The sequence below is a fragment of the Plecotus auritus genome (assembly GCF_963455305.1).
Source record: "Plecotus auritus genome assembly, chromosome: 2".
Taxonomy (NCBI): domain Eukaryota; kingdom Metazoa; phylum Chordata; class Mammalia; order Chiroptera; family Vespertilionidae; genus Plecotus; species Plecotus auritus.
Genome location: NC_137771.1, coordinates 64,490,406 through 64,506,201, shown reverse-complemented (window position 1 = coordinate 64,506,201; position 15,796 = coordinate 64,490,406). Strand labels below are relative to the sequence as shown.

General features: G+C 36.3%; 1 protein-coding gene across 11 annotated transcripts in view; it reads right to left on the bottom strand.

Moving 5' to 3' along the window:
• Positions 1-15,796, bottom strand: part of PRKACB (protein kinase cAMP-activated catalytic subunit beta) — a 125,493-nt gene that overhangs the window by 15,451 nt on the left and 94,246 nt on the right. For all 11 annotated transcript variants that reach the window (XM_080656905.1, XM_080656902.1, XM_080656899.1 and 8 more), the window contains 5 exons: positions 15,306-15,404; positions 14,306-14,388; positions 11,756-11,882; positions 10,507-10,602; positions 6,357-6,479 (listed from right to left, as the gene is read on the bottom strand). In XM_080656905.1, coding sequence (XP_080513031.1) covers positions 6,357-6,479; positions 10,507-10,602; positions 11,756-11,882; positions 14,306-14,388; positions 15,306-15,404 — 528 coding nt within the window. The remainder of the gene's footprint in view (positions 1-6,356; positions 6,480-10,506; positions 10,603-11,755; positions 11,883-14,305; positions 14,389-15,305; positions 15,405-15,796) is intronic.

The following is a 15,796-nucleotide window of genomic DNA, read 5'->3' as shown; positions in this document are numbered from 1 at the left end:
GAATCATTGATTGGTTGCCTCCTGCATGCCTCCTACTGGGGACCAAGCCTGCAAACAGGGCAGGTGCCCTGACCTGGAATGGAACAGGTGACCTCTAGGTGCAGAGGTCGACGCTCAACCACTGAGTCACACTGGTGGGGTGGGAGCCTGTGCCCGGTTTCCTCTGGACTTTCCCCATGGGCCTTTTCCTTTTGCTGATTTTGCTTTGTATCTTTTCCTTGGAAGGCACATTACAATGAAGGTATACGTTATAACGTAAGGTATCCATTCCTTGATTATCACTATATGCTGAATTCTTTGAGTCCACCCAGTGAATCGCCTAACCTGGGAATGGTCTTAGAGACTCTGGACACATGAGGAATAGTCATTTGTCTGCTAATCAATTTCCCTTCATGTGAATGTGAATTGCATCTGTTTACAACTTTATTTTTTGTACAGTGTTTCCTTGTACATTTTTGGTGCTTATTAAAAATGGAATAATATTTACTTTATATATAAAATGAAGTTAACAATTTTTATTAAATTATATAAGTCAAGGGCTCTAAAGGTATGGTTTCCCTAATAGCTGTTCCTTGACTGACTTATTTGCGAGTATCATTTTTGAGCACAATATTAACTTTCATATTTCCAAGAATAATGCAGCCAGATAGAGTTGCTATGGAAACCATAACTGATTCTTGTCATAAAGTATATAGAACTGAGCACAAAATTTAAAGACTGCAGAAACTCAGCACATATATTGTTAGGATGAGGCACAAAATGCAGGAATTACAAGACTTTTCTGTTCACTGTGCATTTTAAAACCTGAACCTTAATGTTGCATGAATAATTTGACATTCAAATTCCTTCTCTTTTGTTTTTTTTTTTAAAGGCAAATATGTGTAGGAGAGAATCTCACAAACTGATTGATAATCTTTTTGTAAATTTATACTTGAATAAACTTAAAAATACCAGTTTGAGTTACAATATTGTAATAGAGACAGTACTTAACAATATAATGTTCAAATATATATATATGTTAGTGAATTAATCACTTCATTAAATACATTTTATTTTAACTTGTATAGGCCACTGATATCTATAATGTTTATAACATGGTTTCAGAATGGAAAATATAATCAACATAGATTGTTGCTACATAAAATAATAATATACATTTTTAAAAATTAGAAAAATTCTGGATGCAAGTATATTTTTAAGTGACATACTGCATCATCAAAACATTTTAACTACAAATATAGCATTTACAAATAAAAGGCCATAAATGGATTTTAAAATATATATATTTTTATTTATTTCAGAGAAGAAGGGAGAAGGAGAGAGAGACAGAAACATCAATGATGAGAGAGAATCATTGATTGACTGCCTCTTGCATGCACCCTACTGGGGATCGAGCCTGCAACCCAGGCATGTGCCCTTGATTGGAATCGAACATAGGACCCTTCAGTCCACAGGCTGATGCTTTATCCACTGACCCAAACCAGGTAGGGCCATAATTGGATTTTTAATGACTTGAGCAATAAAAAATAAAATAAAACCAGTTAGTCTCCTATTTGGCTTTTAGCCACTAAGCAGGGGGATATCACTTTTGTAATATGGAGAGAGGTACATCTAGTTTGGATTTCAGTGTTGAAACAAATGGTTTTATTGGGGAGTGATAAGTATGATTTTATATTCACCTAATACAGATTCTAGAGATCACTTCATAGCAATATTCTGCTTTCAGGAGTTCTCCTTTAACCGAGGAAAGAGAACAAGGAATAAAAATAACTTTATAATATCCAATATGGGGAGAGACTATCTGGCATCTTCAGTCAAAAGTAAAACACCCTATCATATTTCTAAATAAATGAAGAAAAAAAATCAATTATTGTCATATGACAAACTTTTATGTTGCTACTCTTCTAAGGTGATTAAGATATAAACTGTTATTATTTTTAGAATATATGCAGATTTAAAGTTTAAGCTAATATTGGATCCTAAAATTAAAGTTTAATATGAAATAAAAACATATTCATGAACAGCTGAAAAAAAGGTATGCAATATAGAATGATTGGCAAACGGAGGCCAGTTCATATAGATGAAGATATATTTGTTTTTATTAAAATAATTTTTCAAAGTAAATGAAATTTACTTGTGACAAATTTTCTTGTCAGATAATTTTATTCCTTTTAGGAAGTTAAGCATAAATAAAAGCAATATAGTAAAGATTCAGGAACTTTGTAATTACCAGCAATTAAATTATTTGGAATTATTACAGTTCTGCATTCTTAGTCTTTGGATTGGTAAAATATACTTCTTCCATTCAGTGATTTTTAAGTATCTTAGTTCTCGCATCATTCTTCATATGACCTTTGGTTTTTATTCTTTCTTAAGAGTTTGCATAATTACTTTTCAAATTCTTAAAAAACAAATCACTTCCTCTATGAATTTCTCTTGATGTTTTCTTTTGTTCATTTCAAAAGTTCTTTTACTGTGACTTTAACATTCTGCTTAGTGGAAACAATTACATAAGAAGTGTGAAGCCTGGAGAGCTACCAGAGTAATAAGGGCAGCACTGATACTTAATGACAACATACTTCCCTCTGCCTTTCTGTAAAATGTTCACTGCCCATCTTTAGTTTACTTATCTTAAGAGGTATTTATTTTTCACAAAAATTTCCCCATAATGTACATTTAAATATAACTGAAAATCTTTTGACCCCAGTAGACTACATAAGCACTATGAGATAAACCTGGGTCTTGGTAAAAACTTTATTTTTTTTATTTTTTTTTAAATAAATCTTTATTCAGATTATTACAATTATTTCTCCTTTTTCCCCCCATAGCTCCCCTCCACCCATTTCCCACCCCACCTTCTGCCCTTACCTCCCCCCCACTGTCCTCATCCATAGGTGTATGATTTTTGTCCAGTCTCTTCATGAACCCCTATACCCCTTTCCCCCTGAGAATTATCAGTCCACTCCCTTTCTATGCCCCTGATTCTATTATATTCACCAGATTATTCTGTCCCTCAGGTTTTTAATTCACTTGATTTTTAGGTTCACTTGTTGATAGATATGTATTTGTTGTTCATAATTTTTATCTTTACTTTTTTCTTCTTCCTCTTCTTTAAGAATACCTTTCAGCATTTCATATAATACTGGTTTGGTGGTGATGAACTCCTTTAGCTTTTTTTTGTCTGTGAAACTCTTTATCTGCCCTTCAATTCTGGATGATAGCTTTGCTGGGTAGAGTAATCTTGGTTGTGGGTTCTTGCTATTCATCACATTGAAAATTTCTTGCCACTCCCGTCTGGCCTGCATAGTTTCTGTTGAAAAGTCAGCTGACAGTCGTATGGGTGCTCCCTTGTAGGTAACTAACTGTTTTTCTCTTGCTGCTTTTAATATTCTCTGTCTTTTGCTCTTGGCATTTTAATTATGATGTGTCTTGGTGTGGTCCTCTTTGGATTCCTTTTGTTTGGGGTTCTGTGGGCTTCCTGGACTTGTAAGTCCATTTCTTTCACCAGGTGGGGGAAGTTTTCGGTCATTATTTCTTCAAATAGGTTTTCAGTATCTTGCTCTCTCTCTTCTTCTGGCACCCCCATAATTCTGATGTTGGTATGCTTGAAGTTGTCCCAGAGGCTTCTTACATTATCTTCAACTTTTTGGATTTTTTTTTTTTGCTTTTTGCTTTTTCAGTTGAGTGTTTTTTGCTTCTTTGTAATTCAATTCTTTGACTTGATTTTTGTGTTCCTCTTGTCTGTTTTTGGGTCTCTGTATAATATTTTTTATTTCAGTCAGTGTATGTTTAATTTCTAGTTGGTCCTTTTTCATATCTTCGAGGGTCTCGTTATATTTATCGGCCTTTTCTAGGATATTCTTAAAAAGCCTTATAACCGTGGTTTTGAATTCTATATCCAGTTGTTTGCTTTCCTCCATTTCTTTCGTTTGTGATCTGATTCTTTGACGCCGCATTTTCACTGCTTCCCTAAGTTGGTAAGGTAGATTTGTGTGCTAGGTTTCCAATATGGCCCAGTGGGTCTGCCTCCCCAGTTAACCTGAGGTGGACACTCTTGGTGCACCCCTTTGTGGACTGTGTGTACAGCCTTGTTGTAATTAAGTCTTGATTGTTGTTGGTATCACTGGGAAGAATTGACCTCCAGGCCAGTTGGCTGTAAGGATCAGCTGTGTCTATGCTGGGAGAAGTTCGGTGCTGGAGACAGCCTTATAGGATTAGACTTGCCAAATTGCAATAGCCTCTGTGCTCAGCTTGGATGGGGTGGAGTCTCAGTCTTGGCTTCCCGTCAGCCTTGCCCTTGCGCGCACGTGTGTGCCTTCAGACCTCTGCCTTCCCGGCTCCCGAGTCTCCGCCCGAGAGTCCAGACTCCCCCCACAAGAGCATGGGTCCCCAGGGGCTCGCCTGGAACTGGGGTTCAGTGCAGTCAGAACTGGGGCTCAGTGCATTCAGGAGCCTCTGGCTCCCTTCCACTAGGGAAAGCCTGTGGCAACCTCCGCAGTCTTTATGGGCACTGGCGCGCGCGCGCTTTCAGTCCTTCGCCTTCCCCGGCTCCCGAGTCTCCGCCCGAGAGTCCAGACTCCCCCCACAAGAGCGTGGGTCCCCAGGGGCTCGCCTGGAACTGGGGCTCAGTGCATTCAGGAGCCTCTGACTCCCTTCCACTAGGGAAAGCCTGTGGCAACCTCCGCAGCCTTTGTGCGCACTGGCGCGTGCGCGCTTTCAGTCCTCCACCTTCCCCGGCTCCCGAGTCTCCGCCCGAGAGTCCAGACTCCCCCCGTAAGAGCGTGGGTCCCCAGGGGCTCGCCCGGAACTGGGGTTCAGTGCAGTCAGAACTGGGGTTCAGTGTGGTCGGGGGCTTCTTTCCCCCTTCCGCCAGAGAAAGTCAGCCAGACTCTCAGCCGCCCTTCCTCTCTGCGCGCACAAAGACCCTTTGCCGTACCTCCAATTCTCTGTGAGCTTTTCTCTTTCCTTCTAGTTGTAGAATTTTCACTCAGCCAGCTTTCCTGTGGTTCTGGATGGTGTCCGTTCTGTCTTTTAGTTGTAGTTTTGAAATTGTTGTGCGAGGCAGCAGTTTAGGTGTTTACCTATGCCGCCATCTTGGTTTCTCCCGGTAAAAACTTTAATTACTAGGTTATGGACATTTAGGTTGCCTTCTTAACATTGCAACTTTTAAGTCAACATTGTGAATTTTAAGTTCATTGATGCTGACTGTCAGCTTTCACACTACCAGTAAATGTAGAGTGTGAACCTGGCTGAGCTTCAAAGAAATATAGACTTTTCCTCTACCTCCTTCCAGATTCTTTAGGTTTATTAGGTTAATTTCTGCCTTAAAAGGTCAGAAAGTACAAAAAGGTCAACTACACCACATTTCAGGGTGATGTCATATCAAGATTAACACCCTATTCCTGGTCATATTCTAAATGGGGCTACGTAATCTAAAAAACAAACAAAAAACCCCCACAAATAAATAGAACATACTATGTGTAAAAATAGCAAAAGGGAAAAATAAAAAGGATCCCTTTCCATAAACTTTATCATAAACATGGAAGGCCTTCTTCTGGGGATTTTAAAATTACTCTTTCTTCGCTATATAGTAGAAAGAATCAGGCTCATCTCTATTAAAATTGACTGTAATATTTTTTAAAAAGACTGTGGTATGAGCCAAGGCAAGAGGGAATGACTAACTCTAAACAAATACTTTGGAAACAAAACTAGGGATTATAAATGTAAAAAAAGGAAGGTTTATGGAGTAATTACAAAATGTAAAATACTGTAACAGTAAATCTACTCAAGGTCAAGAAAAATTAGTTATTTCCATTTTTGCTGAAGATAAATGACAATTATAATCACAATGAACATGAACAATTGTTAACATAATTTCTATGTTAAAAATATCTATTTTATATTTACTCTCAATTTTGTGGTGTATGACATAATTCAAACAAGAAGTCTTTCCTGAAAAAGCAAGAGCATATTTAAAAAAAAAAGCCCCTAAAACTTCTCTACAAGGAGACATCTACATGAAATGACTAACAATTTTTATTTATTTGAAGGAATACTCAGAATTAGGGCTATGATGCTGTGTTTTGCAAGTGATAAAATTACTAAAACTGGAAAATGTTTTATTATTTTGCTAATGTATTTATCAAAATGCCTTTTTTTCTTAAGAGACTTTGATAATTTAACATTTATGCTATTATCTTTAATGAATGCTAGGTACAAGGGCAGCAACTCTGGACATTTCCATATTTTTTGAATTTAGGATAATATGATGATACCAAATGGCTTCAATCTATAAAGCTTAAAATTCAAGTACAGAAATAATGAATAACAGAGGAATAATAAAATGTATTTCTTACCTTTCCAGAAACAATCTTTTCATAAATCTGAATTGGTTGGTCTGCAAAGAATGGGGGGTAGCCAGCTGCCATTTCATAGATTAACACCCCTAATGCCCACCAATCCACTGCCTTATTGTAGCCCTAAGAGAAACCAACACCAAATGTCAATTAGTATTCACTCCGCAGAGAATGAAGTCATTGATGACTTCAAAATGACCTTCAAGCATGGGACATTTTTTTTCAAAAGCAGTTACTGGGTTATTCAGGATAGAATAAAAAAATGAACAAAACTTATCAGGTCAGGTTTAAATTAAATACGGGAAACTTTCTAAATATTGAAATTGGATATTAGAAAATATTACTAACTCTTCTTTCTAAAATCATTAAGAATATTACAGACAATAAAATATTCCCTATTCAACTGCGATACTTTAATTGTTGCTCAACAACAGAAAGGGAGTAGGACAAAATTACCCCTTGAAGTCCATTTTAGGCCTATGATCTTTTGAACCAGGTTTTCTAAAGAATGCTAGGAATGTCAAAAGTTATGAAGCAAAATAGTAGGTATTGCATTTCATAATAAGTAATAGAGTTGACTTCAGAATATGCTTTACATTGGATTTTAGGAGGGTCAGTATACTAAGGAAAGTCCCATCCACTTCACAAGATCTTATGATAGCTAAACACTTAATGTGGAACCCAATAAATGTAAATGTTTAAGTATACTTTATCGACTGTATTGCTTCTCATCTCTAAAAGGTATACAGAAAAGGTACTTCATAGGGTTGTACGAGGACTGACTGTATCTAATGAAAGGAAACAACATGTATAACAAGTGTGTTGAATGTGCACAGCACATATCCTGAAAGGGCGTTGTGAACCAAATGTACAATGCTAAGGTTATTTTTACTGTTTATTCAGTTTAAATTTACTAAAATTAAGATATAGAAGTATTTAAGAAGTTCAAATATTAGCATGTTTACATAAAGTTTGTTATCAACAATGATCAGTGTCAATTGGCACAAAAGATTATGAAAGAACTAGAGGCCCAATGCACAAAATTTGTGCAAGGGGGTTGGCCCCCGCCACTGCCGCGGCTGCCTTGGCCTCCGCCCTCACAGCCCCGGCTTCATCTGGAAGGTTGTCGGAAGGATGTCTGGAAAGACATCTGGTCTAATTAGCATGTTATGCTTTTATTATTATAGATTATTATAGATAATCCAATCATGGAGAGGAATGAGCTGAGTTCTTGCCAGATCTTTGGTTAAGTGTATCCTCTAATAATCTTCACCACTCCCCACATTTCAACCTTTTCTCAAAAATTTAGCTTTCCAAACTATTTAGTTTTCAAATTATGAGCTAAAATATAATACTATAAATAGAGATTTTCTTTTCATTTTTGTTCTGCTTCTGCATGTTTTTTAAAAGGGAGAGACTAGTATAATAGGAATAGCACTTTGTTTTGCTAATGGAAATAGGCATCAACTTTGCTTAACTCTTTTAACTCACTAATGCTGTCATTCATTACAATATTTTTATTACAATGAAATCATGTAATGTTGAACCAGATCCTTTTACTAAACTTTGATTTCTATGTTGTAGATTGTGTGCTAATGTTCATAATAAATGTGCCAGATGGTTTTAATGCCCTAGATATAAAGAATGAAAACAAATCAATAAGAAAAACTAAATTACAATAAATAAATGGGCAAAGGACATGAAATAATAATTCATACACACACAAAGAAATACCAAATGGCTATAAGTATTAAAACAAATCTAATAAAAACATGAGGCTTAAGATAATATTTATTGCCTATTAAATTAGTAATGATTTAAAAAATAAGAATATGCAATGCTGGAGAGAGTGTGGTGAAATAGGCACTCTCATATACAGCTGGCAGGAGTATAAAATGTTAGCATCTTTTTGGAAAGCACTTTGGCAATATGTATCAAGAGGCTTAAGAATTTATCCTAAGAAAATAATTTAAAATGCAGAAAAGCTTATACACAAAGACCAAAGGAAACAACTTAAATATTCAATGATAGAAGAATGGTGAAATATTTCGTGGTTACATTTGCAAATGAGCCATTAGAATGATGTTTGCATACTTGTTATCATTCAAGTGAAAAAAAAAAGCTGAATACAAAACTGTACATTCACTATATCTCAACTATGATAACATGCATATAAATTATATAAAAGTGTTTGTTTTTAAAGGCTGCCTCTGGGTGGTGAGATTATAGGTTTTTTTTATTGTTTCTTTATTTTTTTTTGTATTTTCTAAATTTTGTACAGTGAACATCATTACTTTTACAATATATATACATTTTAAAAGTTTTGGCACTTATTCTGCCATCATATTACAGGGTGGGGCAAAAGTAGATTTACAATTGTGAGTACATGAAACAGAGTTTATTCCTGTATCATTATTTATTACTTATTATGTTACTAGAGGCCCGGTGCACAAAATTCGTGCATGGCGGGGGGGGGGTGGTGTCCCTCAGCCCAACCTGCATCCTCTCCAATCTGGGACCCCTCTCAGAATTCAGGACTGCTGGCTCCTAACTGCTCGCCTGCCTGCCTTCCTGATTGCCCCTAACCGTTTCTGACTGCCAGCCTGATCACCCCCTAACCACTCCCCTGCCAGCCTGATTGATGCCTAACTGCTCCCGTGCCAGCCTGTTTGCCCCTAACTGCCCTCCCCTGCAGGCCTGGTCACCCCTAACTTCCCTCCCCTGCAGGCCTGGTCCCCCCCACTGCCCTCCATGCAGGCCTGGTCCCCTCCAACTTCCCTCCTTTGCCCACCTGGTCACCCCCAACTGCCCTCCCCTGCAGGCTTTGTCCCCCCCCCAATGCTCTCCCCTGCAGGCCTGGGTCCCCCCCAACTGCCCTTCCCTGCAGGCCTGGTCCCCCCCAACTGTCCTTCCCTGAAGGCCTGGTTGCCCCCAACTTCCCTCCTCTGCTGGCCTGGTCACCCCTAACTGCCCTCCCCTGCAGGCTTGATTGCCCCCAACTGCCCTCCCTTGCAGGCCTGGTCCCTCCCAACTGCCCTCCCCTGCTGGCCATCTTGTGGCGGTCATCTTTGACCACATGGGGGCAGCCATCTTATGTGTTGGAGGAACAGTCAATTTGCATATTACTCTTTTATTAGATAGGATTTTCCATATGAACAACTGTAAACCTACTTTTGTCATACTCTGTATTTGTTAAGTATAGTTAAAAAAGAAATGTGTTAATAGCAATGATATTTTGATTATAAAAGACTAAAAACTAAAAGATTTCAAGTGTGAAAGATGCATATATGCCTAACCAATGGACACAGACAAGAGTGCTGTAGGCCTGAGGTGGGGGATACAGGGTGTCAATGCAGGGGAAAGGGGGACATTTGTAATACTTTAAACAATAAAGATAAATTAAAAAAAATAAAGTGTGAAAGATAATGAGAGAAAGCTAAAATAAATCTTTTTTATTCTAACACTTCTATAGGTTAGCCATTTTCAATTATTCAGGGGTAGGTATTCAGTTTCTAAATACTGAGGTATGTGGCTTATCCCTTCCTCTTTTCTTGTTCCTATTTGTGCCCAGTTATTGTTAATTTCTCCTTTCTAGCTTTCTCCACCAAAGAATGGCAGTGGAAAAGAGAAGTTTAACCGTTCTTTCAGATATGAGTACACGTTTCTCTCACCACATTTTCACTGTTTGGAGAAGTAGAACTGTCTTCAATAAGACTGTAATTATTCAATTGCTGTGATATTTCTATGTTTAAACTAAAATTAAAAAACAATGAACATACATTTCTTTCATGTAAGTGGTAAAGTTGAAACAAAGAACTGATGACTAGCACATATCATCTTTAGATTTGCCTCTTGTTACTACTCTCCTGTGACTGGGGATGATTATGAAAAAGCTATGCTTCCAGCTTCAAAACATGGATCTAGAAGTCAGATTTATTAACACCGTTTCTATTAGATTCAGAGTTAAAATGGATAGTTTATGGGATTAGTGTTAGACTCTAGTTTTTTAGTAATTATGCACAAATAGATTTAAATTATAATTTAGATTAAATAAAAATGTAAGATTAGGTTAATAAACTGTTTTCATAACAGTCCACACTGATGCGTGCCTTCTATCTCTACTTCTTACGTAATGACAGTGTAAGTATACCTTGCTGAGGATTATTTCTGGAGCCAAGTATTCTGGAGTGCCACACAATGTCCAAGTTCTGCCTTTAACTCTTTTGGCAAACCCAAAGTCTGTGACCTCCAGAAGAAAAAAAACAAAACAAAACAGTGAACATTATTATTTCACAATAAATGTATTTATTGAACTGATGTTGAAAGTTTAAAATCAGGGTGAAAAATAGAACCAGGTAAAACAAATTAATTAAATGGAATTGAGGCTAATCCATGAGGACCACTACTTAGTGAATATAGTTGAAACAACCCAATGCTGAGGAACATTTCCCATCTCTAACCAAGGAGCAAATGAACAACAACAACAACAAAAGTCTTAATAAAAATGAAGGAGTGCTAGACGTGTCCCTTAAATCCAATATGTCCTTTGCTATTAATTATCTCATCAGAAGTGCAGCAGCGTCACTGGGGAGATCTGGTAAGTGTGTAAAAAGGGATGCTCCCACTCCATCGATAGCAGAAATGGGAAGAAAACACTGTCACCAATCCAGATTTGGCAGCTGCATTGTAGTGTAAAAAGCATGGACGCTGGGGACAGACTGGATTCAACATTGAGTCCACCTGGGTGACCCTGCTCTTTCTTAGTGTCATCAGCTTAAAATGAGAATAACAACAGTATTTTCACTTCATGGCATTATCAGGATTAAAAGAGATGATACAGCCCTGCTGGTGTGGCTCAATGGTTGAGCACCGACCCAAGAACCAAGAGGTCATGGTTTGTTTCCCGGTCAGGGCACATGCCCAGGTTAGGGGCTCAATTCCCAGGAGGAGGCAGAGGATCGATGATGTTCTCTCTCATCAATGTTTCTCTTTCTCTATCCCTCTTCCTTCTTCTATCTCTAAAACTCAATAAAAAAAATAAATAAAACAAAACACAAAAAAACATGGTTCTCTAAAAAAAAAATAAAGAGAGATGATACATAAAAAGTATTTGGAATAACGCGTGGCACTAAATGAGTGCTCACAAATTTAGCTATTACTAATTCTTTATGCAGGAGCCTGTGCTCAGTTCACAACCACAGGAGATATAAACAGGGTCTATTCTTGAGGGGACTTTTTGTTCTCTGTAATAGCACTGGAACCATAAGCTGTTTAAGCTATTGGGGAAAAGTAATTGTCTCAAAGAAAAAAACATTCCAATATTGGTAGTTGTCAAATACATACAACTTGTTACCTAGTATTATCTCAAATACATTATATATAGTATGTTCAGTTCATACCTGGATATAACCTTGGTGGTCAATTAGGAGATTTTCAGGTTTTAGATCTCTGTAGATGAGGTCTAGTGAGTGGAGGTACTCAAATGTTAGCACTATCTGAGCTGCATAGAACCGGGCATGGGGTTCACTACAAAGAAACAAAACATTGGATTTCTGTAAAATGGGTTAACACACAGTAATCAGTAGATTATACAAAAAATTAATATGGAGTTGAGGTATTTTGAGAGTAAAATGTATTTTTTTAAAACTATGTAAATAATCTTGTTAATTTTCAAATATTTAGTAAATCTCTAAATTGTCTTCAAATAATGCTTTGATATGATTAGTGAGAATCATACATTGAAGAAAAATATAACTTTCAAATTGTTGTCATATGTTAAATTATTATTGGCTATAGTAGAAGATATTGATATTTTTCTAATTATGTCTGACCTTCAGGATGACTGAAAAGCAAATGTGCCAATTAGATCATCTGTCACGGTCATCGCTACTGTTGATAGGTTCCATTTACGTTTCTCAAACATTTCAATGCTTAAAGAATTTTACTACATAGAAGAGTTCTTTACTTGAAATCATCTGCTGATTAATGCCATTTTTACCTAGTCTGTTCTTATTACAAAATGATATATGCTCATTATAGAAAAAATATAAGGTCAATGAAAAGCAAGACATCCATAATTCCATCCAGAAACCATAGAAACAATCCTGGAGTCTAATTTCCAATCTTCTATGCATGTTTCCACAGACACATAAACACAGGGATAAGCTGTATATTTGTGTAAATATGTACAATTCTTAGATAGATGAGATCAACTGATAGATCAATGTGACTTTGATGCCACATTCTGAGTATTCCAAAAAGATGTACTGACTTTTTAGTCTGAGTTTCTATTTCATCATCTAATGTATACACACTGAATTCTGCTAATCTGCCTGACAAATTGCAATGACTTTCAGATTTGTATCCTCAGTGAATAACCTTAACTAGGAATAGAATTTCCCTCAAGACCATTGGCATGAATTTGATCTAGTAGGACCAGAAATATAGATTAATTTCAAAAAAGGATTACATATGCTGCTCTTTTTGCTTGTCACTATATTTTCTAGGTACTAGCCTCATACACATCAGGTGCTCAGTAAATATTTGTTGAATGAATAAATATGTAAAAAAATACATTTTGGGGGCAATCCTATCTAATAAAGAGGGAATATGCTAATTGACCCTCACAATGTTGCAAAAGATGGCAGCGCCCACAGCCAGTAAGGAGGGAATATGCTAATTGACCCTCACACTGTTGCAAAAGATGGCAGCACCCACAGCCAGTAAGGAGGAAATATGCTAATTGACTGCCATGCCCTCAGAAATGGTGGCGCCCACAGCCAATAAGGAGGGAATATGCTAATTGACTGCCCCACCCTCAAAGATGGCGGTGCCCACAGCCACCAGATGGTGGCACCCAGTCCCCTCAGCCCTGCCGGGGCACCTGCCTCTGAAGTCCCCCAGTCCCCTCAGCACCCCCAGCTGCCCAGAACCAGCCCGAGGTGCAGGTAAGCAGGGCTGGCCGAGGCTTGCGCTGCCGGCAGTGGCAGCAGCAGAGATGTGATGGGGTGTCACCTTCCCCTGATCGCCGGGTCGCCTCCCGCCCCTGAGGGCTCCCAGACTGTGAGAGGGGGCAGGCCGGGCTGAGGGACTCCCCCTCCAGTGCATGAATTTTCATGCACCGGGCCTCTAGTATTTTATAACACCCTTCCAGTTTCAGCCCCATCTCATCAACACTGTCACAACTGACATCATATGTTGTATGATAAGGAATGAAAATCGATGTCTATCATCATGTTTTTATGAATCTAATTACCATCATGAGTCCTGTTTGAACTCACACTTATATGTTAGTTACACCAATATATAATGTACTGAAAGAAGCTGGACCTAGTCTTGGTTTCAGCTTCATTCTATTAGTGATTATTAATGAACAGTAGAAGCTTACAAACTATTACACACAGTAAAGATAACAACCTATAACCTATTTTAATAACTGTGCAGCCTTTATTTGTAATAACCTAATGAGGTACAGTACATATATGTTATATATGTATTTTTAAACCTTAACATAGTAACAGCATTAAGGAGAATTAAATTTGTGCAAAACTAATTCTCATATTTTCATCACTATGATATCATTATCATCTTTTCTATATATTGCCTTTTTATCTTCATCCTTACACAAACCACTTCCCTAGAATTGTGTAATAGTTGTTCAATAAATACTGATATGTTTAAATTCAATTAATTTTTGCATTTCTGGAAATTCTAATAATAGATTTCAAACAATACTTACTAATGGTAGAATATTTACATTGGTATCATAGTGCTTTTATTTGATTTTTAAAAGTCAGTATGTGTGTGGCCTTTTACTAATGTTTCCATGTAATTCTTCATATAGATAAAATATTACTAAATTAAATGAAATAAATTTTTACATTGACCATCACTTAAAAATGTTTTTAAAAACACACAGAATGATTTAAAGAGAGTAAAGTATTAGTTACCTGAACCTTCCAATTCTTCTTAGATGTGAAAACATTTCACCCCCAGGGACATATTCCATAACCATATATAAATTAGAATTATCCTATAAACAAATAGTAAGGATAAATAAATCAAAATATTTTAACTTAGCACCATGTTCAATTAGAAAAAGACAAATTTAAAACTCTACCTGGTAGATCACTAACATTGGGAAATAAAGATTAAATAAAAAATGCTCTAACTTTTCTACATTGGGGCACTCATGTTTCCCCCCCTAGTATTCTTCTACAATTTATTCTGGGATTTTGGCTGTTTTTGCTCCTGAAGGGAGAAAAAACAATTAAACAGTGCAGTAATAACTTAATGTTATAGTGTATGCAAAGGAATAACTAGGTTAAAAAATAATTTGTAAAAGTTAGTAAGAACATTCACATTTTATGTACTACATTAGGTCAGAGAAATTAAGGATTTTTAACATCATCAGGAATTCATGGGTCTTTATTTTATTTAAAGAATAAAGAAGAAAAAAGAAAAGAAGATTAAAATGCTTCAAATGAATCAATGCTGCAGAGAGGTGCCAAGTATCAGTTCAAGGAACTGAAAAGCTGCCAACTTAAAGAATAAATGTTTTGAAAATTTATGAGACCCTTGAGCGGAGGGTCAAAGTCTGTTCTAACTCGTATAAATGAAAAGACTAGAGCACAAATTACTAAGTGAAAGAAGATAGTGAGATTGTGGCAGAAAAGGCTCTGGAGAAAAAGAAGATATGTAGGTTTACTGATTTGCCTTACTAAATATCACTATGGATTTTGGTAAATTGAAAATTTTATTTTATAATACAGTCTCATGAAAAATTACACATTTTCCTTAATAAATTCCCCAGGGAGAACCAAAACCTTTTTTAAAAAAATAAAATAAATAACCTCCATGTTTATTGCCTGGTTTAGAATCCTATTATAGCTTTATAATTTTAAAAATTCTGAGGTGAAAATATTTTATTTGGATATTAATAAAATTTACCTTAAAAGAATACTCCAGTCGAACAAGAAAAGGAAAATTTACTGCCTGTAATATTCTTTTCTCATTCAAAGTATGCTCTATTTGCTTCAGTTTAACAACCTGTAATTGACAGATAAATATATTAGATGCATTTAAATGAAATTTCAGTTACTATAATTTTATAAAAAGAAAATGAAATAAATGGTTTTCATAAATAATGAACTTGGATAAAACAAAATCGCTAAAGCTGGACAAGGATGATAGTAATAACTACCAATGAGGTTTATTAGATTCAAATGAAAAACCCTTACAGAGGATTTAAAACTTGGTCTTAAAATGGCAAACTATGATTTTCAGTAAAGAAGCAAGAGCTAAGAAAAATTAGAATTATAATACCTGAATAAATACAAGGACTAGTCCTGAAAATTCAATTTGCACAGCTACAAAAGAGGATACACACTAAATATTGGCAAAAAAAAAAAAAGAGACTATGTCTTTATAGCAAATAGATA